Below are 25,874 nucleotides of genomic sequence, written 5' to 3' on the forward strand. Positions count from 1 at the left end.
AAGATAAGACAGCACACTATCTCCAATGAAGCAGACCTTTAAGCCTCTCTGTGTCTATCATGCTTCTCTGCTACTTGAACTTTGAACAAATTAGGTACAAATCAAAACCCCTTCATCCATTTACAGTATCTCAGTAAATGACTCACTTAAAATGATCATGACTGCTGATTTGTTCCATGCACAAAGCTCTCACCGGTGCCCCTCACTGGGAGCATAATGTGATCTACACAGTATAGCTGAGACCCAATTATTTACCGTTCTTCCAAAGTGTGCACACACTTTCTCGCATGGACTTCACAATGGGGTAAACTCCTTCCAGCCAATGCTTACACCATTCCTATGCGTTATTATCTGTGACAGGGAGTGTGCAAGTGTACACTTCTGGAAAAAAGTGGAGAATCGGGACATAGCCAATGAGAAAGCAAGCTTAGAGACTGTGAATAAGGTACCTCAGGTGGTCCAGACAATGGTACAGCCTACACATTGACAACTTGAGGAAGTACAGTAGAGCTTGATAAAAAAAGATTGTGTAACGCACAACTCACTAACAGGAATACTTTTTTTAAATCTTATTTTTTTTAACCTTTATTTAACTAGGCAAGACAGTTAAGAACAAATTCTTATTTTCAATGACAGCCTAGGAACTGCCTGTTCAGGGGCAGAACGACAGGGGCAGAACGACAGATTTGTACCTTGTCAGCTTGGGGGTTTGAACTTACTAGTCCAACGCTCTAACCACTAGGCTACCCTGCCGCCCCACTTGACTGGTATGATACTCAATGTACATCAGAATGTAGCCATATAGCTATAAAATGTCGATATTTGACTAAGAAATAGTCTATCAGACTAAAGAAAAACAGTATAGACAACACTATGAAGTGAAGAGGGCCTTACTTTGCACATGATAAACTCTCAAATCTACCGGTCTCTCGATTTCAAGGACATGCCAAATATGAGGGATATGAGACCATACAATGAAGAAAAGCTTTGAAATGTCTATGAATCTATCTGGTGCTCCAAATGGAATTAAGTATAAACTCCTAAAAGGATTGTAAAAAAAAGAAGGCATTTCAACTTTAACAATGTTGAGTATGTTGTGTCTGGTCAGGTAATGAATGTTTAAAACTGTATGCATTCATCTCACACCACTGATATTTCAACAACAACAAATGAAGTCTGAAAATGATTTCCCTTCAAAATAATCATGGCAGAGAATTCAAACATTTTATCTTAATTTCTCTCCTCTCCTCCCTGGCTCTTCTTCCATTACCCTAATGCCCTTGACTGGAGAGCAGAGGACCCAGACGCCCAGGGGAGGGAAACATGGGTAGAACTGAATTAGAGGGGGGGAGGGGTGCGAGATGATAGAGAATGGAGGGATGGAAACAGCATGAATAGAGGAAAGAAGGATGGGGTCCATTCAAATTAGAGGGTGTACAATTAATTTAAAAATCCATTATTTTAATTAATCAAATATTTATTTTGGGGGGGAAGAATCTGAAAGCAAAGCTAAGATGCTGTAATAAACGAGTCGAATCCAGACAGGAAAAATAAGGATGATGTGTACACATATCACATACTTACAAAAAAAACTAGCAAAAACAGGACTTATTGGATCCTCACACAATAGTTTCTGTTTACAATTCAAAAAGCATACAACATGAATAAAACAAAAGTACACGTAATTCTACATGCTACAAATTACACTACAATCCCATGCATTTGCCCAAAGCGGACTTGCTGAAAAATAAAATAGTAAGATGAGAGGAATACCAACCAATCCTTGAAGCCTATTTCATATTCCTACATAGCAACAAGGACAAAGGCCTTCTTTTCTATTCATATTTCGTGGTCATTGGCCTCGATTGTCAGTGACCTTAAATAACTAACAAACACCTTTACGCCTGTAAACGGCACCCTATTCCCTATGTAGTGCACTACTTTTGACAAGGGCCCATAGGGCTCTTTATAGAGAATAGGGTGCCATTCCGGCTACACCTAGGTCTCTTTATGTTGCTCCTAACACTCATACACTCCCCTCTATCAAAGCCAGTGGCTTTTCAGGACATGATAACTGGAGTTTCGACATGGACCCTGAGGTAGTGGAGGTGAAGCAGAGATATGTTGTTATAAAAAGCCCTGAAAGCGAGACAGATAGGAGAGTTATTCTTGTGCACCGGTGCTGATAAGTCTTTGAAGATATGCCATCTCTGGTAGGGAAACCATTTCATCCATCTCTCTGGATGGCCTCAAGTAAAGTTTGTACCAAAATGGCACGTTGCTTGGTTTCATTTACCTAGGGATCTGAGAAGAGCTAATGTCTATGGCTTCAATGTACACCTCTCCTACCCTTTGGACAGGTACAATACTGTTGTGTGTGTGTTTGTGTGTGTGAGCACGTTGGCAAATGCAAGTCTCAAGGGACAACAGTGTAGGGCTGATATGGCAGCGTCTTCTGTCGATCGTTGATGGCAAAAATCCATGTGGGTTTGACAAAGCTTAAATTACCATTCTCCATCAGCGCCTGTGGCAGAGAGAAAGCGAGAGTGGGAGAGAGAGAGGGGAAAATATATCAGGAGGTGGGAAACTGTTTAATTATAAAGGGGTAGAGACTGAACCCTTTGAGGGCATGAGGGTTCGCCAGCCAATATTCAAAAGGGGACAGCAAATAGTTCAACAACATATATATTTCAATAGCTAGTGACTTGGCAGAGGCACTTTCCATTGCAAATGAGCTTGCGTGGAATACAGATGTCCGTGTAACAGACCTACATCAAAAGGCAACTAACCACACACGTCCAATATCAGATCAAACATCAGCGATGTACAACAAATGGCCCCGGTGTAGGTAAACATCGCATCAAAATATTTTCCATGTCCTAGAATCTGATCTTTAAAAAAAATATAAATAAACCTTATCCAGGAAAAATGTACTAATTATTTCACTTAAGATAGTCATGTGGTAGCTAGAGTGTCAATGTTATTTCATTCAAGACTTTCAATGAGGAAAATATCATGATGCATTTCTGTCTCTTTTTGGGAGCAGATTATGTATTGATCACTTTACATAGATGACGAGCATTCTAACTCCCTGGAGTCATTACACTTTTTTTTTACAAAGACACCTTTATAAGTGTGTGTGTGTTACACAATCATGTTTGTGGTGTGAGTGTGCGCTTGCCTTCTCGTGTATCACTCTTATATTTGTGTGCGTCTGTGTGTATGCGTAACATCAAGAGGTCTTTCGAGGAAACAAAAGGGAGGTCACACTCACGTCTTCAAAGGAGTCGTGCCATCCCTCGCTGGTGACAACAAACTGGACCTTCTCACTCATGTAGTCCTCCACCGCCCTGAAGAGGGGGGGGGGGGGACAAAGAAAGATAGATATGGGGAGGGGTTGAGGTTGAAGAGGTTGAAGAGAGTGCCAAAGCTACCTGTCTCGTCTGAGATCCAAACACTGTTTTAGAAAAGGTACAATGACACACAAGCCCTCATCCGCTGATCACTTGTATTACCTCTAAAAGTACTAGTAAAGTACTACTGTTACAGGAAAATCTGCCCTACTCTTATTCTGGAGTCTTTCCTCTCCCTACCCGTTGAAGGCGATGATGTAACGCAGGAGTAGGCGTCTGTCATTGTTGGGGAACTTGCCGTAAAGGAAAAATCGCTTTCCAGTTAGGAAATCTAAAAAGGGTAGTAAGAAAATGAAAGATCAGCATGAGAGCAAGACTCCCTGCATAGCATTACAGTAATCATCGTTCATCACTGATGGGAAAAAAAGAGAAGAAATTGTCTGCAATTTGACAACTTGACGTTTGTGAGCGTTGTGAAAAACCAGTGTGGCTGACAGAAAAGTACTTTTTTGATTTAGAATAACATGAACAATGAGCAAGAACAAACTGACACATACAGCCAGCCAGCACAGACTGTACAGAGAGAGGCAAACAAGGTCAGACAGACAAACAGAGACAGACCTGGTAGCTCAGGGATGGGCTCGTCCTCATCGGCCTCAGCGTCAGTGTTCTCGTCAGTCGACCCTCCAAAAGGGTCCTCCTCCTCCACTCCTTTTCTCTCCTTCTCTCCTTTCTTCTGCCGATTCTCGCTCTCCACCCTGCCGACGAGAGAGAGAAAAGTTGTTTATGAAAGGGGGGTTATGAAACTACTGACTGATGCTCTGCTGGTGTCCTTGAATGAAGACACCACACCTGTTCATTGATGCTGCACAACAAATTCGACAGAACCACACATTTCTGCCCACATACAAAACAAACACCCAGGCTCTCTTCAGATTACTGAAAGAGCTCGAGGGGAATATTTGATGCAAGACCATTTCAGTTTTAGACTTGTATTGATGCTCTACAACAAAAATAACTAATGAATCAAATGATGAATCAAAATGAGAACAATCTGGGCCTCCCGGGTGGGGAGGGCCTCCCGGGCTGCATCGCAGTACTAGCTGTGCCACCGAAGACTCTGGGTTCGAGCCCAGGCTCTGTCGCGACCGGGAGGCCCATGGGGCAGCGCACAATTGGGTCAGCGTCGTTCGGGAGGGTTTGGCCGGCAGGGATATCCTTGTCTCATCACGCACTAGAGACTCCTGTGGCGGGCCGGGCACATTGCACGCTGACCAGGTCGCTAGGTGTACGGGTGTTTCCTCCGACACATTGGTGCGGCTGGCTTCCGGGTTGGATGTGTGCTGTGTTAAGAAGCAGTGCGGCTTGGTTGGGTCGTGTTTCAGAGGACGCATGGCTCTCGACCTTCGCCCCTCCCGAGTCCGTACGGGAGTTGCAGCGATGAGACAAGACAGTAACTACTAACAATTGGATACCACGAAATTGGGGAGAAAAAGGGTCTAAAATAAATAAAAAATCTCTCTCCAACCTACCTACTCCCGCCAACATGAGGATCAAGTTATCTTGGTCCCAGACCTTTGTGCTATCTGGGCAACTCCTAAATGTCACTGGGCAACTCCTACGGTCACTGGGCAACTCCTACGGTCCTACGGTCACTGGGCAACTCCTACGGTCACTGGGCAACTCCTACGGTCACTGGGCAACTCCTACGGTCACTGGGCAACTCTGATAGCACAGAGATCTGAGACCAGAGGCACTGTCAACCCAGAGGAACCGCAGTAGGAATGGCTTCGACACCCGCTACAGTCAAATCTGAATAATATCCCACTCATGTTCATTTGATGGTGTTAGTTACCTCTTCAGCTCATCCCCCGTGTCCATGCCAGTCTCATCTTCTGTGGGATACAGGAGAATAACATATTATTACATCAGAAGAACATAACCTACATCAGAAGCATACCATCTTAGCAACCTACAGCTTACCTAACTAACCTACATCGGGTCATATTAGTCTATACTATGCTGTAGAAACGTTTGTAAGTGCTTTACCCATACCGCTAAGCTTTGCTCTTCCAAAATAAAAAAGGCCTTGTATTTAGGCCCTAGTTAAAGGCTAGGTTTCCTTAATATTCTTAATATGTATTTTCCAATCAGTGCAGATGGAGACAAGGAAAATAAGCTACTTCTAGACTATTGAGATGCACCCAGTCGCAATTCATTCTTCTTCCCTCTTTCATGTTTTGAGGTACGTGATGGGTTAGTAAAGACGTTCTCGTCTCACTAATGCGCCCGGACCACTTACTCGTGGCCTTGCATTACCATAGCAATTAGAATCATACACAAGTCTCTCGGCAGCGATTGCTCTACGCAAGTGCTTCTTTCCGTTCTTTCGCTCCCCTTGTCCTCTCCACACGCATCCCTCTCTGCATGTCCTTTTTACGGCGGTGTTGTCAATCCGTCCGTCCCTCCATGCAAGTCATTAAAGCAGTCAGATCCCAACTTCCTCTGTCCATTTCACCGTCTTTCATTCCCATCCTCTTCAGTCTTTAGTGGTCTTTCTTTCTTCCTCGGCTAGCCACTTGAGCAACATGTATTAAGGCGATTGAGCGATTCCATTCACTACACGGTCGAAGAAAAACATTTACGGCAATAACGGCTCTGGCAAGAAAAGGTGACGAAACAAGTCTCTGGAAACGAGTACGGCCAGAGAGTGTATGTTCCTTTCTCCTCCCTTTCCAACGCCGTGTCAGGGTCCTTCCTTTCTGATACACGTGATTCAGCTGCTATCATTAGCTCATGAGAGCACCATTAGCTCATGAGAAAACTGGCAGCAATGATGTACTCAAGTTTATAAATAAGTGGTGAGAATAATGTCTGCCACTTAAATTAGTATCTGTTCTGTTTGTTTAAAAAGCAGTGCTGCACTGAAAATCTGAAGTGATCCTGATTGGTTTGACTACAGCCTCAATGTTTAGGATAAACTTTTTTTTTTAAAGGCATGGTGAAATCCATAGACTAGGGCCTAATGAATTCATTTAAAATCGACTGATTTCCTCATATGAACTAACTCAATGAAATTGTTTCATGTTGTGTTAATATTTTTGTTCAGTATAGAACAGTAGCTCCTTTGAACTGTATTTTTCCTGCATTAGCGTTTTGAGCAACGGTCATATGCTTGTGCTTCTCAGAATGCATCTCTCCCTCCACCATGCGCACAGTGGGAAGAGGGAGTGAGAGTCAGCAGCCGACCGCGAAACAGGGACAGGCAGATAGTTTTATAACGGGAATCAAGATAATGCATAGGCTATTTCTGTTGACCAAATGGTTTTAGAACCATCTGCAGGAACGTTGTGCAGCAAAATCACGGTCATTTGAGGTTTGTCATCCCAGCTCTAATGGAGGTGTGTAAAATGGAAACCTGGTTCATCTGCGTCTGTGGAAACACCATACAGATCCTCCTCCTCTTTCTTGATGGGGGTCTTTCTGGGAGTGGGTTGCCGTTCTTCTTTTCTCCTCTTTTGTGGAGTCTGCCAACGAGGGAGAGGGCAGTATGGGGGTGGGAATAGGACAAATACAATCATGTAAATCAGAACCATTACAATTATTTGAAGCAGTGTTTTTGTTCTTAGGCAATCATGTCACGGCATACTGCTAGGTCATGGAATGGTTTAAGAATCCCATACCCTCCTCTCTTTTTCCTCCTCACTCTCATCGTCGCTCCCCTCCGAGCTGGACTCCGCTCCGTCCATCAGGTACCTGGCAGAAAGAGAGAAATGCGGGAAGAAGAGAAAGATTGTTTAAAATACAGAAATACAAAAAAGGGGTGAGGGGAAAAGAAGCAAAACAATAAGTGTTGAAAACATCTGATTGGGTAAACAAGAAGATTCCCATTAGATGGGCAGCAAAGGAACGATCACACTGGCTGGAATTTTACGCAAAGGTTCAAATGTTGGAAGAACAACATTTGAAGGGTGCAGAAAAGTACTTCATGTTCCAGACAGACACAAAAGGTTAGCCAGAGACAGGTCACACACACACAGTACCAGAAAACAGCACCATGGACAGCACAGTCAATGCATCCACATAATTCCCTCTTCCTGTTAAGTGGATTTGTTTGACACTTGGAGGTGGTTCTGTCCCCCACAATTATGTATTTGCAGTATGTAAATTGAACTGGGTGATATGGACAAAATAAATGAACTGATGCAATACCGATAAATAGATTGACAAGTTTAACAATGTGCATCGCGTGTCCCATTAACAATCACCCATATTAACAAAACGTATTTCATTTCAAACTTCACATTTCCTTAGCATAGGCTACTTACTGTAATGAACGATATCCGCAAAATGCCTGGGATAAGTGATCGCTGTGGTCGGTTTATTTCTCCAGCTCCAAAGTAAATATATATTTTATACACTATTGTAAATGGAATTGTACATGTTGTTTTGCAAATGTTAAAGTGCTACTACGCAGACAGGGTGGAAACACATTTATGCACTACCTGGAATCTGAAGAGCTAAGTTCCGTGAGGAATTCATAAGGCAGTCAAACTAAACAAAGTATATGGATTTGACATCACGTTATTTACTGGGCCTATATCTATTCTCAACCTCTACCTCCGTACCACCAATAGAACATGACATACTGTCTACTGCAGTATCAAAGTCATGTGCAGACAAGACAAATGCCCTTTTTGAAGTGGAACCAAGCCATTCACACCAGTAAATAGGTTTTTACGACACCTATCAAGGGGTGCCAGTCCCCTCTGAGCCACCCCACAGAAAGGGACAGAGGGTCCTATGACGAGCCAGCGTGGCAGTGTGGTGCCAGTGTGGTGTCAGTGTGGTGCCAGTGTGGTGTCAGTGTGGTGGCAGTGCCCTTAAGGGAAAGCCCTTAACCTGGTCCACTCAGGCACGACTAAACCGCTAATGTGCACTATGAAAAATGTAAGTGGCTTAAATCGCATTAGATTAGGCCGTCCTTGAAGCGAATACATTACGGAATAAAACAATAAGTCTGGATGAGGAAAGAGGGAGGGGCGGCGGGGAACAGCGTGTGGCTGTGGCACCCAGATGAAATGGAGCCTCAGCCTTGACAGCGGCGTTGCTAACCCTCTCACACACACACATCATTCTCAATCAAAGATGCATTACCTTTTACACAAACACACACTCTCCAGCCCCTCAAGTCACCAAGACGACCGCTAAGACGGAAATACGGCTATCAAGGGTCATCACTACTCACACGGTTACCGCTCTATTCTGTGCTTTGATTCCTCATATCCTACAGCACTGTTTAGATTGGAAAATGAAGGAGTAGAGGGTTTCCTAACGTTGTGTAGCATGTGCACACACACACACACACACACACACACGACTGGCTATATGCTTAGCTTACAGAGACGGGGTCTGAGACTCTGAGCTTCTCAATCCTCTTAGGACACTTCACTTCATATGCAGTGTGGCGAATTACCTAAGGAAATGTATTGAATTGAGTTAAGGAATAGAATTCTCAAAGCTTTACCAGAGGGTAGGTCCTTAAGGAAAACTTATCCTCCCTCTATGGAGAGCAGTGCGCAAGAGTGATTTGTTTACCTCTGCACTCAGAGGTCTCCGGAAGGCTAAGTATTTAATCTGAATTGAGTGGGAAAAGAATTAGTCTCGATGTCAGGGCCAAAAAAAGAATCAAAGCAGATCAAAACATTTACTGTATGACCGTGAGCACATTTAATATGTTAATGTGCCTTTTTGATGAATTACTTCTACAATAAAATCAGATTGATCAATATATCTGATTGTTGATTCAGGTAAATGATGAGCCAAGGGCCGACGAAATATCAAATAATAAAAGTAGCAAAAATATAGTGGACTAACATTGTGATGTTGAATAGCTAGCCACTGTATTCAATTGGCTATTGTATTCAAATTCACCTCTACTGGTGACGTAACCGTGACGACAGCACTGGGATCCATTCATGGTCAATACGATCATAATTTTTGTAATGTTTTTTTATTTAAACTTTATTTAACTTCTCATTTAAAATGATGGCCTACCAAAAGGCCTCCTGTGGGAAATTATGCACAATCTGAGGGGAGGAATAAAGTTGTATTTTATCAGTTAAATTTTTCCTTTCATCCGAAAATTCCAATTATGAAAAGGTCAAGGGCTTTACCGGAAGAAAATGGTTATATGCACAACACTAGTTTTCATCACAATTTGTTATCTAAGGTAATAATGGTAAAGAAAAAAAAATATTTAGGGAATAGAGTGAAATTTGGGACATAGCCTAGGTCTGTGATTGCTAAAAGGGAATCTAAAAAGGTTTCCGAGGCACTTCAGATGTTACCGACGGACGGACCCTTCAATAATCTACACTAACGCAAAGTTTTCTTATTTATTCCCCATTCATTCCATTTTGTTGCCGGTTTATCTTGATGCCACTTGAGGGAAGTGTGCTAGCGTGTGCACCTCTCCTCTTTTCTGTTCCCTCCTTTCATTTTGAAGTGTTCTCGTAAGGACAAAAGGCACAGAACATTTAGATGCATAACAGTGTTTTTCTGGTTAGAGTTGGGCTGTGTGTTTGTGTATGAGCGTGTAACGACTGTCTCTGTGTTTGAGTATGCATGTGTCTACATCCCGTGTGTGTGTGTGTGTGTGTACGAGCACTAGTCTACTTCAAAAGGAAGTGGACCCTTTAATTATCCATAGCAGATGCAGCTTTTAAATAAGAAATAAATCATCAGAGCTCCGCACTCCAAACAAGAGCTGCACAATGGAGACGAGATGGCTTGGATGTATGAGGAACGAGGACAGACGAGTGGAAGGCATGAGGGATTCTCTATACAAAAAGGAGAGTGGTAGAGAGAGATGGCAAGCAGTCTCCAGCAGAGGTGGTCAGTAAACACAGCCAAATAATGGTGGTAGTGTGTGTGCGCGTCCCAATGTAGAATTCTGATGCTAACGCAGAGAAAAATACACACAATTAGCGTGTTAATAGCTCAACAGTGTTAATTGGACTTATTTCCGCAACACCCACTTACAACAGTACTTGATCAATTCGGCAAACCTCTTTCGAATTAGATGAGCCGATATTCATTTATGAGGGTCAATTAAAGAGACATGATGTCAATACTGTCAGACTAAAGAAAATTAGCGCATTGTACAGGAGTAGGGAACAGTGTAGAAAAATATGGTGGAGGTGACTGAAGCAGGCAGCATTCACTGGGACCTGACCTAGCCTAGAAAGTACCAGACCTGGGTTCAAATACATGCATATTTACACTGAACAAAAATATAAACGCAACATGTGAAGTGTTGGTCCCATGTTTCATGAGCTGAAATAAAAGATCCCCAAAAATGTTCAGACCCACAAAAAGCTTTTCCCTCTCAAATTTTGTGCACAAATTTGTTTACATCCCTGTTAGTGAGCCTTTCTCAGTTGCCAAGGTAATCCATCCACCTGGCAGGTGTGGTATATTAAGAAGCTGATTAAACAGCATGATCAATGCACAGGTGCACCTTGTGCTGGGGACAATAAAAGGCCACTAAAATGTGCAGTTGTCACAACCACGCTAGCGCAGGACGTTGGCATCTGGCTTCTTCACCTGCGAGATCGCCTGAGGGGGGTGCTGAGGAGTATTTATATCTTTAATGAACCCTTCTTAGGAAAAAAATCATTCTGATTGGCTGGGCCTGGCTCCCAAGTGGGTGGGCCTATGTCCTCCCAGGCACACCCATGGCTGCACCCCTGTCAGTGGTGAAATCCATAGATTAGGACCTAATTTATTTAAATGGACTGATTTCCATATATGAACTGTAACTCAGTAAAATCTTAGAAATTGTTGCAGCTGCGCTTATATTTTTGTTGTGTAAGTATTTGAAAATACACTTTTCTGTGTATTTCAGTAATTTGAAATACACAGTCCAAAACAACTACTTTAAATATAAGTAGTTATAAATGCATGTCAATACATTTCAAACGTATTTTCAATACATTCCAAAATTCAACTTGTATTTAATTTTTTTTTGTCAAAATACTTTGTTTGAAATGTATTTGAAATGAGGTCTTACTGAAATACAAATAGTATTTGAAACCAGGTCTGGTAACTACCCGTGGAAGCCGTGATTTCACCTCAGGCGACAGACAAGAAGTGAAGACCTTATGTGAAAGACATTTTCACTTTGAAGAGCGGTGCGGTAAGAAACCCTCAAATACCCTTTTCATATTATCTGAGGCCTTGCTTTGACTAACTCGAGAATCAATACACATAGTTTAGACTGAAGAGAGATCTTCATTGAGCCCGCTTGTAGTGACAAGAATCATTAGTGGAAGTTAGACTGATTCCATCACAGCAGGCTTCAACTCTTCAAGGTAACACTCTTCAGTGAGCTGCATAGGTACAGGTAAAGCCTTGGCAATAGGTGTTTTTATAAACACCATTAACTGACAACTTCACTTAATTCGCTGAATTCAAAGACTGTTATAATGGCTGCTTTCTGATAGAGAATGGGTCAAAGAACTCATTTATTTGAAGCAGACTTTTCAACACCACAGTCTATCTTCTCTTTCAGTTTTTATAAACACAGCAAAAAAAGAAAACATCCCTTTTTCAGGACCCTGTCTTTCAAAGAGAATTCATAAAAATCCAAATAACATCACAGATCATTGTAAAGGGTTTAAACACCGTTTCCCATGCTTGTTCAATGAACCATAAACAATTAATGAACATGCAGCTGTGGAACGGTCATTAAGACACTAACAGCTTACAGACGGTAGGCAATTAAGGTCAGTTATGAAAACTTAGGACACTAAAGAGGCCTTTCTATTGACTCTGAAAAACACCAAAAGAAAGATGCCCAGGGTCCCTGCTCATCTGCGTGAACGTGCCTTAAGCATGCTGCAAGGAGGCATGAGGACTGCAGATGTGGCCAGGGCAATACATTGCAATTTCTGTACTGTGAGACGCCAAAGACAGCACTTCAGGGAGACAGGACAGACAGATGATCGTCCTCATAGTGGCAGACCAAGTGTAACAACACCTGCACAGGATCGGTACATCCAAACATCACACCTGCGGGACAGGTACAGGATGGCAACAACAACTGCCCCGAGTTACACCAGGAACGCACAATCCCTTCATCAGTGCTCAGACTGTCGCAATAGGCTGAGAGAGGCTGGACTGAGGGCTTGCAGGCCTGTTGTAAAGGCAGGCCCTCACCAGACATCACCGGCAACAACGTCGCCTATGGGCACAAACCCACCATCGCTGGACCAGACAGAACTGGCAAAGTGCTCTTCACTGACGAGTCGCGGTTTTCTTTCACCAGGGATGATGGTCTGACTTCGCGTTTATCGATGAAGGAATGAGCGTTACACCGAGGCCTGTACTCTGGAGCGGGATCGATTTGGAGGTAGCAGGTCCGTCATGGTCTGGGGCGGTGTGTCAAAACATCATCGGACTGAGCTTGTTGTCATTGCAGGCAATCTAAACACTGTGCGTTACAGGGAAGACATCCTCCTCCCTCATGTGGTACCCTTCCTGCAGGCTCATCCTGATATGACCCTCCAGCATGACAATGCCACGAGCCATACTGCTTGTTCTGTGCGTGATTTCCTGCAAGACAGGAATGTCAGCCATGGCCAGACAAAGCGCGGATCTCAATCCCATTGAGCACGTCTGCGACCTGTTAGATCGGAGGGTGAGGGCTAGGGCCATTCCCCCCAGAAATGTCTGGGAACTTGCAGGTGCCTTGGTGGAAGGGTGGGGTAACATCTCACAGCAAGAACTGGCAAATTGGGTGCAGTCCATGAGGAGATGTACCTCAGTACTTAATGCAGCTGGTACCAGATACTGAGTGTTACTTTTGATTTTGACCCCCACTTTGTTCAGAGACACATTATTCCATTTCTGTTAGTCACATGTCTGTGAAACTTGTTCAGTTTATGTCTCAGTTGTTGAACCTTGCTATGTTCATACAAATATTTACACTTTTTTTTCCCAGCGAACTTAACATTTGACAGTGAGGACGTTTCTATTTTTGCTGAGTTGACCATCCTCCCCCCTCTCTGCCTGCCTCCCTCCCCCTCGTTCTGCCTCCCTCCGTCTCCCCCTCCCTCCCCTTACTGTTTGAAGGAGATCTTCTGCTTCCTCTTGTGACAGTCCAGCACCCACTCCTTCCGGACGATGACGCCCCCTGCTGACTTCACCTGGCTGTACTTGGGGGTGTTGGAGAAGGCACAGCTGGATGAAGCAGATGATAAACCCTTGGTTAGCACAGCAGCATCCCAGATGGCACTCTATTCCCTATATCGTACACTACTTTCGACCACAGTCCAAAGGGACCGTGGCTACATCCAAATATGGCACCCTATTCCCTGTATAGTACAATAAATAGGTTGCCCTATGGGATGCAGGCACTGGACGGAAGCCAGGGACAGCCCACTGCTACTACGGGAGAGCGTGATTAGGCCAATGTGGGTCACATGGTCTGCTTTGCTTTCCATGCTGTTATTGTAATACTCCTGTAGTTACACTAATCTTGGATGTATATGATATGGAGACTATACTTGATAATATTACTCCTAAAAATATTTCTACCACAATAATACTAGCCCCATTGTTGGTTGTATTCCACAAAATTCTTGTTGACCTGTTTCCAATATGTTCTAACCTCACTCTATTACCATTTTCATGCATCTTTAATTGACCAATATGTATTCAGATTACAATGAGAACTCAACTAAGGAGTACTTCCCAAACTACAACCTCCCAGTTCCAGCACCCTCCATCTCTTCCACTCACATGAGGTGTGTGGCGTCAGGGGTCCAGTCAGAGTGGTACTTGGCCCCCATGGCCAGGGCCTTGTCCCTCAGGTCCCCCCGGAAGGGGTTCTGGAAGCCGCTCAGCACAAACACCACCCCCTCCATGATCTTGTTGATGGGAACAGGGGCATCAGAGGAGCTGGACTGGGCTTTGGAGGGTTTGGGTCTGGACTTGGCTTCTGGTTTGGGCAGGCTCTCCTTCTTCTTAGTGTCTGGGGTATTCTGCGCAGGGGAGGCTGGGGTGAAAAGTATGACAGAGGTGAGGAGAGTGGGAAATCGTTATATATTCTATAAGGGTATTTGCATTGATTTATTAAACTTACTTTATTCACACAAGCATAGGTGAAAAAGGTGTAGAGTGAGTCAGTGAGTGGCTGGCTGACTGACTGACTTGCAGGGTGTCTTTACCTTTGTCAGTGCTGGGGCTGGGAGTACTGGCTGTGCTGGGTTTCACCTTGGGTTTCGGGGTGGTAGTGCCCAGTTCAGGGGAGCCCATAGGGCTGGGTTTCTTTGAGGGGGGCGGAGCTAGAGCAGACCGGCGCTCTTTACTGAACTCAAACTTCCTCTTCACTGGTGCCTAGGAAATAGGAGAGGATGGATAAAGCAATTTGGCCTTATGGTAAAACCATGACAGAAATGTGTCCTCAAAGAGCAAAGCTGCTTTTCAAAAACTGCTGAAACTGCTTATCATTTCTAGAAGTGGGATAATCGACAAAAATGAGCAGAGAAAAACAAACAAGCAAACAAATGCAGGTCCTAATTATGTTTACACTTATGCAAATGCATTTATAAGTGAGTAACATCGCCTCTTGCTTGAAAGAATGATCTCTCTCTGAGCCTCTGAAAAAAAAATGTGCCACAAGCAAAACATATACCTCCATACTGTGTCATCTCTTTTCATTATTGATGATTTACAATGTTTACATTAAATCTATACTACATTAGCTATGAGGGTGCAGTCTACCGAACAATCACCTTGTACCTCTTTTTAAAGTAATCAATATGGTCTGCCTCTCAAATGGCACCCTATTCCCTACTACCTTTGACCAAGGCCCATAAGGCGCTTGTCAAAACTAGTGCACTATATAGGAATATAATAAGGTGCCATTTGGGACATATAGTATCATAGTATCATAGCCTGGAGTTTCACGTCAGTTCACACTAGCCTGGAAGGACTTAATGAATGATTCACCATCAGTTCTGGTCTTAGAGAAGCCAATGATGCATCACTATGGGCTCTGATCAAAACTAGTGCACTATATAGGGATTACGGTGCCGTTTGGGGGACATACCAAGCCTTGGTCCTTACCTGTGGTGGGGGAGAGCTGGAAGACGGTGGGGCTGAGGAGTGGCCAGACCCAGACCCAGACCCAGACTGCAGGGCGGCAGATGCATAGCTGAGCTTCTCAGTCTGTGGCGAAACTGTGGGGGAGAAGAGGTGATGAGATTGTGAGAGAAGTTGGGAAATATTGTTTCACATTTCTCACCCCACCAGCAGACCTTATGGTGCTTTTCGCTCACGCACTCAATCACACCACATCAATGCGCACTAATAAACCTGCAATGTGAAATCAGCTGTAACTAGGCCTTTAGCTTGAGTACAGGAGTAGTACCCTTGAGCGCTGGGCTGCCTTTGGAGGTGCTCTCTCTGTTGAAGAAGAGGCTGCCTGGCTGAAGACTAGGGCAAGCCGAGGGGGCCTCATCCTTCACCCGAAACTGGCCAAGTTTCGTCAACTTCTGTCATGGGGCAAGAGACGTTAGTGTTGGGAGAGAGTCTGATCAAGTCAGTCATGTTAGGAAAGCACAGGACATTGTACATAAACATCATTTTTGATGGTATGAATTCAAGTTAGTTCACTCAAATCAAAGGAAGTTTTGCAAAAAAGTTGTCTACTCTCTAGATGAGTCCACAGCCTAGCCCATCTGTTGTGTGGATCCAGCTATATGCCAATCCCAAATGATTGGGGAAGACAAGCACCAACTAATAAAACAGTGCCCGTTGGAGCATATTACAGGATATGTGCAACAGATGGTTGCATTTGGACTTATATGTAAGATCACTTTAATGGTCAGAAAACATGTAATTCAACTTGAGTTAAACTCTGCAAGCATTTTGATTTTATGATATAGTTTTATAGTGAATGAGTCTATTGAGTCAGTCTCAGTGGAGAGTGGGTTATGTAGAAGGTTAAAGATGACGGCTGAGCTTCTCTTACCGGTGTTGGTGTGGTTGGTAGATCACTTTTTTCTGATGGTGAATGGAACTTCACGAAGGCCACCCCGTATGCTATGCTCTGAGGGTGGAAAATGCCATTTGTCGTCATGTCATTCCAATCGGAATCATTTTCATAAGGGTGAACAATAGGAACTGTGCTGAGACTAGGGCTGTGACAGTAACTGAATAACCGTGAGGCTGACGGTTATGGATGAAGACTGTCATTAAAACTGACGGTTATGGATGAAGACTGTCATTAAAACTGACGGTTATGGATGAAGACTGTCATTAAAACTGACGGTTATGGATGAAGACTGTCATTAAAACTGACGGTTATGGATGAAGACTGTCATTAAAACTGACGGTTATGGATGAAGACTGTCATTAAAACTGACGGTGATGGATGAAGACTGTCATTAAAACTGACGGTTATGTATGAAGACTGTCATTAAAACTGACGGTTATGGATGAAGACTGTCATTAAAACTGACGGTTATGGATGAAGACTGTCATTAAAATAACCGTCCAAACAATTTAAAAATAGGCCAACATTTATTTGAGGATTTTAAAATGTTTTATTAACTTTATTTTCTGGAGATAAACTTTACCGAATAGCGGAAACTTTTACTAATGATTATAAGCAAATGTTTTGCTAACAGTGTCTACAAAATGTTCTCCATCTCCTCTTTCCAACTTTCCTTTGATGTTTGAGCAGCTAATCTCTAGATGCACGGGGGTGGAGAGTGCTATAGGCTATGGCAAAAAAAATCATTGATGTGTGGACTTTCTTTCATAAAATGGATGTTTTCATTGCTTGCTAATAAATAAATACATTGTTATTTAAAAAAAGGTTGGATGTGTCTGACTATTCATTAATTATGCAACAGGAGTCGACAATGTTGTTCTGGCTCTGAGGCCTATAATACACTAATGTGTCGAATGGAAAATGCGCCAATCCTCTCCAATCTGGCATGGTATAATTTGATTCGGAATCTTTTCTTAATTTAAAGACTTATCTACGCTGGTCAGGCCCAGTCCTGGCTGATATGCAGCTCTAGTCGTTGTTGCTCCTGGACGTTTACACTTCACAATAACAGCACTTAGTCACCCGGAGCAGCTCTGGCAGGGCAGAAATTTGACAAACACACTTGTTGGAAAGGTGGCATCCTATGACGGTGCCACATTGAAAGTCACTGAGCTCTTCAGTAAGGCCCTTTGCCAATGTTTGTCTATGGAGATTGCATGGCTGTGTGCTCAATTTTATACACCCGCCAGCAACAGGTGTGGCTGAAATAGCTGATTCCACTAATTTGAAGGTGTCTCCACATACAAAAGTATCTATATAGTGTACTTGTCCTGCTTCTTGTAAATGTCAAATGTAGGAAAGTGCCCAGCTGGGCTTCTCAGTAAACAAAAATGTCCTTCACCTCACACAGTAGGAAGTCAACAAAGTCAGTTTTTATTTTTATTTTATTTTTTTTACATCCACTCAAATTATAGTCGCTCGCAATATTTGAACAATATTTTTTAACACTCTCCCCCTCGATAATCAGAGTCGCAGATAAATAGGCTGTTGCGTGTATTTGTTTCTATTTTAAAGATTGTCAATTTAATCTTCATACTATATCATAGCTGTCCCCTTCATACTTTACTTCATTATAGCCTACTATCAGAAAGCTTAAGGTAGGCATAGGTTTTTTAAATACGTTTTAAGGAAAGGAGAAATATTTGCTTGTGTCTGACATACGCTGGTGGTTTTGATTGACGGGTGCAGGTTGTGTTTGTGTGTGTGTGTTTTAGTTTATTCTCTTAATAGAGTACCACAGAATGAGTCAAAATACCCATGAAAGTTATCGTTTTTCCACCATTAATTTTAGAAACACTTCAAATAAGTGTTTTGTGTAGACTTACCTTGGCTTAATGTTCTGAGAAACGTGTAAAGCTCTTTAGGACAAGGTGACTTATCAATATATTTGCCGGTATTTCCCCACCCCAAAATGAAATGCTAATTAGCTGCTAATGTGGCTATCATAAAGAACTACAAATGCCATGATGACCTGGACGAGACTGACGAATTGAGGCAAAGGTAAGAATATCTGGATTAACTATCTAATGTTAGCTAAATGTAGCAATGAATAAATTGGCTACATTTCTTAAAAAGTTGTCAATTCTGTGAACTGTCTTGTGCAAGTTTTAAAATTACACAACTGTTAGCAAAGGTGTCAGCTAGAGATGACATACAGGAGCTTGCAGGGATTTGTAGTTTTGCATGATGTCTACTTTTAAATTAGAGTAAATAGAGGTGAATATATTGCTAAAAGTCACATTGTCCAAGAGAGATTTACATGGTTATCAAAACGTCACCCCAGGGTAAGCCTTCACGAAACACAGCCCTTATTTTAAGTGTTTCTAAAAAACCCTATGGGAAAAATGAATGGTGGAAAAACAATTGGAACAATTTCCCTATTTGACCACAAGGTTGTATGGACACCTCCACTGTGGGGGCTCTATAGGCCTATATGTCCATTCAGAAAGTTTCCTAAAGTAGCCTGTCTGGACTCCATCTCCTTAATAAAAAATCAAACGCTCCTGTCATGATTTAATCTTGTAAAAGGCCTATTTTCAGAAGTTTAGGGTACATCATTTCTCTCATTAGTGTACTCTCTTTGAAGGTCATATGCCAATGCCATCGAATGACAGCAGCACGGATTGTGACGTTATGCGACTATTTCGGGGGAAAGTGGTAGAAAACCCATTGGAATCCGTTGCAATGATTTTGTGTGTCGAAATAGGATCTGAATAGAATGTTTTTATATGCAGGAAAAACCAACAGAAAAGGACAAGGCAGACATACAGCTTTATTTTGACTCCACTAATAAGTAATAACCTAATAATAATAATAATGATATGCCATGATAATAACAAAGTTTAACAGCGTGTTTTAAACAGGTTTTATTGAGAAGCAGACCACCCCCCTCCTCATTATGTCCTCGACCATGTACATTGGCCTGGCCAATTACTGTAACCTCAAATTCCAAGACCGTCAAAACCCTAGCTGAGACACTGAATGTAAGAGATGCCATTTTTCAAATAACTTGACTAATACCGCATCGCCAGGGTTGTATTGATTAGGGCACAACGTAGCAAAATGTTTCGCAATGGAAAACGAAAATGGACGTTTCTTATTGGACAAGTGTAGTTAGTCCCACCCTGTTTCAGTCCTTTTGCTGCCTAATGAATATGACCCTGGTTTACAATGACTTAGGTGGCATCATATACACACCCAAAGCTCTCTGTCCACTAAAGTTCTCTCTTAGTGGTGTGCAGCTCACCTTGTTGTACGGCTGGCTACACACAATCTTCACGCGGTCCCACTTCTCCTGGGCCTGAGCCTTCACCAGCTGGGTAGGGCCAAAGAAGCGCACACGGTTGGTGTTGGTGCTGTTACGGCTCTCCGTGGGGGACATGAAGGACGACGTGGCCAGCAGAACCTGGGAGAGACAGTGAGAGGTTCTCTTAGGAATTAAGCAGCACACTATACCTAATGGTAGTGCATTCAGTGTGGTAGATATCAGCGAGGTAAACAGGTACTGCAATATACAGTAAGGGGGTGGCATACCTCATAGTCCTGGTCTTTGACAGAGGTTGAGTGTCCCACCAGCACCTCAATAAAAGCAGACCCTTCATTTCCTATGTCTATGCTGTACACCTGCTCTTCTTTCTCAAACTGAAACGATGGGGGAAAGAGCATGGGTTATTTAGTACAAACTAGGAAAAAACAAACAGGGCAATGCAATGTCACAATACATACAGTGCCTTAAGAAAAGTTCATACCCCTTGACTTATTCCACATTTTATTGTGTTACTGCCCGAATTCAAAATGGATTACATAGATTTTTTCCCCACATCCATCTACACACAATACCCCATAATGACAAAGTGAAAACATGTTTTTAGAAATGTTTGCAAATGTATTGAAAATTAAATACAGAAATCTCATTTATAAGTATTCACACCCCTGACACAATACTTTGTAGAAGCACCTTTGGCAGCGATTACAGCTGTGAGTCTTTCTGGGTGAGCTTTCCACACCTGGATTGTGCAAAAAAATTTAAATAATGTTTTCTTCAAGCTCTGTCAAATTGGTTGTTGATCATTGCTAGACAACTATTTTTCAGGTCTTGCCATAGATTTGCAAGTAGCTGTAACTCGGCCACTCAGGAACATTCACAGTCTTCTTGGTAAGCAACTCCAGTGTAGATTTGGTCTTGTGTTTGAGGTTATTAACCTGCTGAAAAGTGAATGAATCTCCCTGTGTCTGGTGGAAAGCAGAATGAACCAGGTTTTCCTCTAGAATGTTGTGTGTGCTTAGCTCCATTCCGTATCTTTTTTATAAACCCTTTATGACCATACATTATAGATTCCATAAGGCCTTTAGTTATGGCCTAGTTCCACCCCCCAACATTGTGGTCTGAAAAACATGGCTCATGGGCTATATATGCAGGGGTGTGAAGTAATTTGTCATTCCTGTTGGAATCAAGCTTTAGGGAGTAGGGATGTGACAATTGGAAATGTTTTCTTGTCAGTTAACAGACATTTATCGGTTTCCATTAAAACTATAAGAAAAATGCATCCAATTCCACGTGAATTCACAATGCAGATGGTCTACATGGCGCTTCACACGCTGCTGCTTTTCCTTTTCACGTGGCACATGTAGCTCGTTTTTGTCATCCAATCACAAGTCATCAAACCGGCACTAGGCTAAAGTCAGAGCTAGAACCTCCATGTGGCAAGTTATTAGCTCGGCATTCAACACCATAGTACCCTACAAGCTCATCACAAGCTCGAGACCCTGGGTCTCGACCCCGCCCTGTGCAACTGGGTACTGGACTTCCTGACGGGCCGCCCCCAGGTGGTGAGGGTAGGCAACAACATCTCCACCCCGCTGATCCTCAACACTGGGGCCCCACAAGGGTGCGTTCTGAGCCCTCTCCTGTACTCCCTGTTCACCCACAACTGCGTGGCCACGCACGCCTCCAACTCAATCATCAAGTTTGCGGACGACACAAGAGTGGTAGGCTTGATTACCAACAACGACGAGACGGCCTACAGGGAGGAGGTGAGGGCCCTCGGAGTGTGGTGTCAGGAAAATAACCTCACACTCAACGTCAACAAAACTAAGGAGATGATTGTGGACTTCAGGAAACAGCAGAGGGAACACCCCCCTATCCACATCGATGGAACAATAGTGGAGAGGGTAGTAAGTTTTAAGTTCCTCGGCATACACATCACAGACAAACTGAATTGGTCCACTCACACAGACAGCATCGTGAAGAAGGCGCAGCAGCGCCTCTTCAACCTCAGGAGGCTGAAGAAATTTGGCTTGTCACCAAAAGCACTCACAAACTTCTACAGATGCACAATCGAGAGCATCCTGGCGGGCTGTATCACCGCCTGGTACGGCAACTGCTCCGCCCACAACCGTAAGGCTCTCCAGAGGGTAGTGAGGTCTGCACAACGCATCACCGGGGGCAAACTACCTGCCCTCCAGGACACCTACACCACCCGATGTTACAGGAAGGCCATAAAGATCATCAAGGACAACAACCACCCGAGCCACTGCCTGTTCACCCCGCTATCATCCAGAAGGCGAGGTCAGTACAGGTGCATCAAAGCTGGGACCGAGAGACTGAAAAACAGCTTCTATCTCAAGGCCATCAGACTGTTAAACAGCCACCACTAACATTGAGTGGCTGCTGCCAACACACTGACTCAACTCCAGCCACTTTAATAATGGGAATTGATGGGAAATTATGTAAAATATATCACTAGCCACTTTAAACAATGCTACCTAATATAATGTTTACATACCCTACATTATTCATCTCATATGTATACGTATATACTGTACTCTATATCATCTACTGCATCCTTATGTAATACATGTATCACTGGCCACTTTAACTATGCCACTTTGTTTACATACTCATCTCATATGTATATACTGTACTCGATACCATCTACTGTATCTTGCCTATGCTGCTCTGTACCATCACTCATCCATATATCTTTATGTACATATTCTTTATCCCCTTACACTGTGTATAAGACAGTAGTTTTGGAATTGTTAGTTAGATTACTTGTTGGTTATTACTGCATTGTCGGAACTAGAAGCACAAGCATTTCACTACACTCGCTAACCATGTGTATGTGACAAATAAAATTTGATTTGATTTGATTTTAGCCACTGGGCTCCCGAGTGGCGCAGCGGTCTAAGGCAGTGCATCTCAGTGCTTGAGGCGTCGCTACAGACACCCTGGTTCGAATCCACGCTGTATCACAGCCGGACGTGATTGGGAGTCCCATAGGGCGGCGCACAATTGGCCCAGCGTCGTCCGGGTTTGGCCAGTGTAGGCAGTCATTGTAAATAAAAATGTGTTAACTGATTTGCCTAGTTAAATAAAGGTTAAATTATTTTTTTATTTTTTTAGTAGATATCGAGCCTAATCAATGGAAGATGGAATTAAAATGACAGAACAAGAAGCTAAATGAGAAGGACAGACTACAACACCAAGAGCCAACAGGTAAACTGCTACTTAATAATCTGAATGGAGTTGTTACTGTAAGATTAAGAAGAGGAGAAACTGTATAGTTAAAGTTAAGTAGTTTCAATTAGCTTAGCTAACATTAGCTAGCCATCTGGCTATCTTGCGTCTCTTGGTTTGATGCAGTCAATACAGGCACTATGTAATCCAGGGCTCTCCAAACCTGTTCTTGGAGAGCTACTGTCCTGTAGGCTTTCGCTCCAACTATAATCTAGAGAACCTGATGATAATAATTATCTGGTTGATAAGCCGAATCAGGTTCGTTAAAAATGGGGTTGGAGCAAAAACCTACAGGAGGATAGCTCTCCAACTGGGGTTGAAGAGCCCTGGTGTAATCAGATGAGATGATAAATAACAAGCAATAAGTAGTCTACCAGCACACGTTGACTTGGTCGCAATCTCTCTCCCCTTCCTGCTCCCCTTGTCACTCACATTTGAGCTGCTGCTCTGCTTTTTTCCCTCCTACTAACGTTACAGCATTGTTGCGTCGGGAATTTATTAAACTGTTATTTTCCCTTTATGATGACGACGATCGGGACCTGTTAGTGGTAGTTATTCAGTTAGGGAGTGTTTCCTTAAGGTTGAAGATGCCAATTTCGTTAAAAAATATGAACTTTTACACCCCTAATAGGGAAGATATTCAACAATTGATTATCTACAATCTGCATTCAGAACGACTGCTATGGTGAAGAACTCGTCAAACAAGACTACCTCAAACATCTAAACAGGAACAACCATCTCAGTACGGGTGTAATAAGTCCAACCACTTACAGATTGGAATAATTTAGGAAAATGTATGTTATTTGTCTTAGATCAATTAATTAATGTGTATGCAGAAACATACAGTATATATTAAAACAAACTATTCCAAAAATCAACATGTAACAAAGCATGCTGGGAATATAAATGGGCCACTCCCAAGTATTTTTCACCGATAGAATTAACGGAAATTAACTCCGTCGAGTAACGACAAGCGGTGTTGATTCCACTGCGATTCAAATACACTTCATTTATTCACTGCAGGTTGCGTCAATTTAAATCCAACTGGTGTTAACCCCACTAGAATCAACACTAAGATATAACACACACAACACATTTTAACACCCTCAAATTCACTGTGTGAATTGGAGTCAGTCAATTGTTAGACAATCCCATAAAAAGAGTGCAGAAGTAGCCTATTACCTGTATAATGACTGAGGTTTGTTTCTCCCCTGCCTTTGCTGCTTTCCATTTTCTATATGTGTCCGAGCTCAGCAGGTTGTCAGCCTTGTGAGTCTGCAAGGAAACAACAAGAATAGTTAGGACCCCATGAACTGCAATTGCCATCTGGTGTTGTTACCACTGGAAACAGGAGTTACTGTTTAAATTCAAGAAGATACATTTTTGACAACAACAAAAATGACTGGGAAGTGTAGCTAGCTAGCTACTTCGAATACTATACAGTACTGAAAAAAAGCAATGTGCAGACTGTATATATAAAGGGCCAGACAGTTGACATTATGCCTCAATCAGACAGCAAGCAAACCTAGCTAGCTAACATGTTTGGAAGGTAGCAAGCGGGTTAACGAATACTGTACTAGTTAATTAGTCTAGATAGTAGTTGGAAAACTTACATTGTCTTCAGTGCTGCAAGACACGATGTGCATGAGTTTTATCTCCGGCATTTTGCGCTAGTCACTTGACTTGTCAAAAAAGTAATGCCGCATTATTTGTGTTTTTTTCAGCTAATGAACAGCTCTACGCTTTCAGCTAGTTAGCAAACAATGGAACACGTTCATGGCTAGTTTATAGCAAACAAAACACCTCTAATGCTCCATAGAAGTACACTGTTTAACATTTCTGTATTTAATATATTGTATTTTACTTCCCTGTGAATTTTATTATCATGTGAAGGCGGACAGAAACACCCGGAATGTATTTGAAGATTGAACCGTGACCACTGAATTTCACCAAATCCCTCTCAATTCACAACCTCCAATGTAACTTCCGGTTGATATTTTATTTAGCCAATCAAATCAGTTGACGCTTTTCGTCTTCTTCTACTTTTTGTTCTTCGTGTGGTTTTCCGGTCGACTAGACGCTTTGTTGCGTGTTGCTGCTGTTCACAGTTCGAAAATAGATATACATATTGTTCACAAAAAAGGGAAATAGGGAAAAAATATTGTATTTGTCACATGCGCCGATCATTGAAATGCTTACTTACAAGCCCTTAACCAACAATGCAGTTTTAAGAAAATACAACAAAAAAAGTAAGATATTAGAAAAACAAATGATTAAAGAGCATCAGTAAATAACAATAGCAGGGCTATATACAGGGGGTACCTGTACAGAGTCAATGTGCGGGGGCACTGAGGAAATATGTACATGTAGGTAGAGTTATCAAAGTTACTATGCATAGATAATAACAGAGTAGCAGCAGCGTAGAGGGGGGGGGGGGGGGGGGGTGCAATGCAAATGATCTGGGTAGCCATTTGATTAGCAGTTCAGAAGTCGAATGGCTTGGGGGTAGAAGCTATTTAGGAGCCTTTTGGACCTAGATCTGGCGCTCCGGTACTGCTTGCCGAGAGAACAGTCTATGATTAGGGTGGCTGGAGTCTTTTACAATTTTTAGAGCCTTGCTCTGACACCGCCTGGTAAAGAAGTCCTGGATGGCAGCAAGCTTGGCCCTGGTGATGTACTGGGCCAAACGCACTACCCTCTGTAGTGCCTTGAGGCCGAGCAGTTGCCACACCAGGCAGTGATGAAACCTGTCAAGATGCTCTCGATGGTGCAGTTGTAAAACCTTTTGAGGATCTGAGGATCCATGACAAATATTTTCAGTCTCCTGAAGGGGAATAGGTTTTGTTGTGCCCTCTTCACAACTGTCATGGTGTGC

The 25,874-nt window shown here is 42.8% G+C and overlaps 1 protein-coding gene across 2 annotated transcripts; it reads right to left on the bottom strand.

The window, feature by feature from the left end:
* Positions 1–1,459: 1,459 nt before the first annotated feature.
* On the bottom strand, positions 1,460–24,995 carry LOC110516655 (DNA repair protein XRCC1). 2 transcript variants are annotated; one of them, XM_036973703.2, is made up of 17 exons: positions 24,613–24,995; positions 24,182–24,274; positions 20,014–20,121; positions 19,727–19,885; positions 16,396–16,473; positions 15,793–15,916; positions 15,489–15,601; positions 14,588–14,756; positions 14,160–14,415; positions 13,482–13,598; positions 7,037–7,109; positions 6,772–6,880; positions 5,209–5,245; positions 3,975–4,111; positions 3,594–3,684; positions 3,275–3,350; positions 1,460–2,524 (listed from the first exon to the last, which is right to left on the bottom strand). In XM_036973703.2, exons 1-17 carry the CDS (start codon positions 24,661–24,663, stop codon positions 2,417–2,419), a joined length of 1,899 nt encoding a protein of 632 aa, XP_036829598.1. In that variant the 5' UTR covers positions 24,664–24,995; the 3' UTR covers positions 1,460–2,416. The 2 variants fall into 2 exon arrangements, with proteins under 2 accessions (XP_036829598.1, XP_021450709.2); XM_021595034.3 differs by having other exon boundaries at positions 5,209–5,248.
* Positions 24,996–25,874: the final 879 nt, after the last annotated feature.

Source organism: Oncorhynchus mykiss, chromosome 3, assembly GCF_057628025.1.
Source record: "Oncorhynchus mykiss isolate SJ-2025 chromosome 3, ASM5762802v1, whole genome shotgun sequence".
Taxonomy (NCBI): domain Eukaryota; kingdom Metazoa; phylum Chordata; class Actinopteri; order Salmoniformes; family Salmonidae; genus Oncorhynchus; species Oncorhynchus mykiss.

Excerpts from the sequence above, each read along its gene's own strand:
- LOC110516655 (XM_021595034.3), bottom strand. The coding sequence starts at position 24,663 with ATGCCGGAGATAAAACTCATGCACATCGTGTCTTGCAGCACTGAAGAC. Across the intron at positions 24,275-24,612 it reads CTTGCAGCACTGAAGACAAT|ACTCACAAGGCTGACAACCT; the intron begins GTAAGTTTTCCA and ends GTTTCCTTGCAG. Across the intron at positions 2,525-3,274 it reads GGCACGACTCCTTTGAAGAC|GCGCTGATGGAGAATGGTAA; the intron begins GTGAGTGTGACC and ends TCTCTGCCACAG.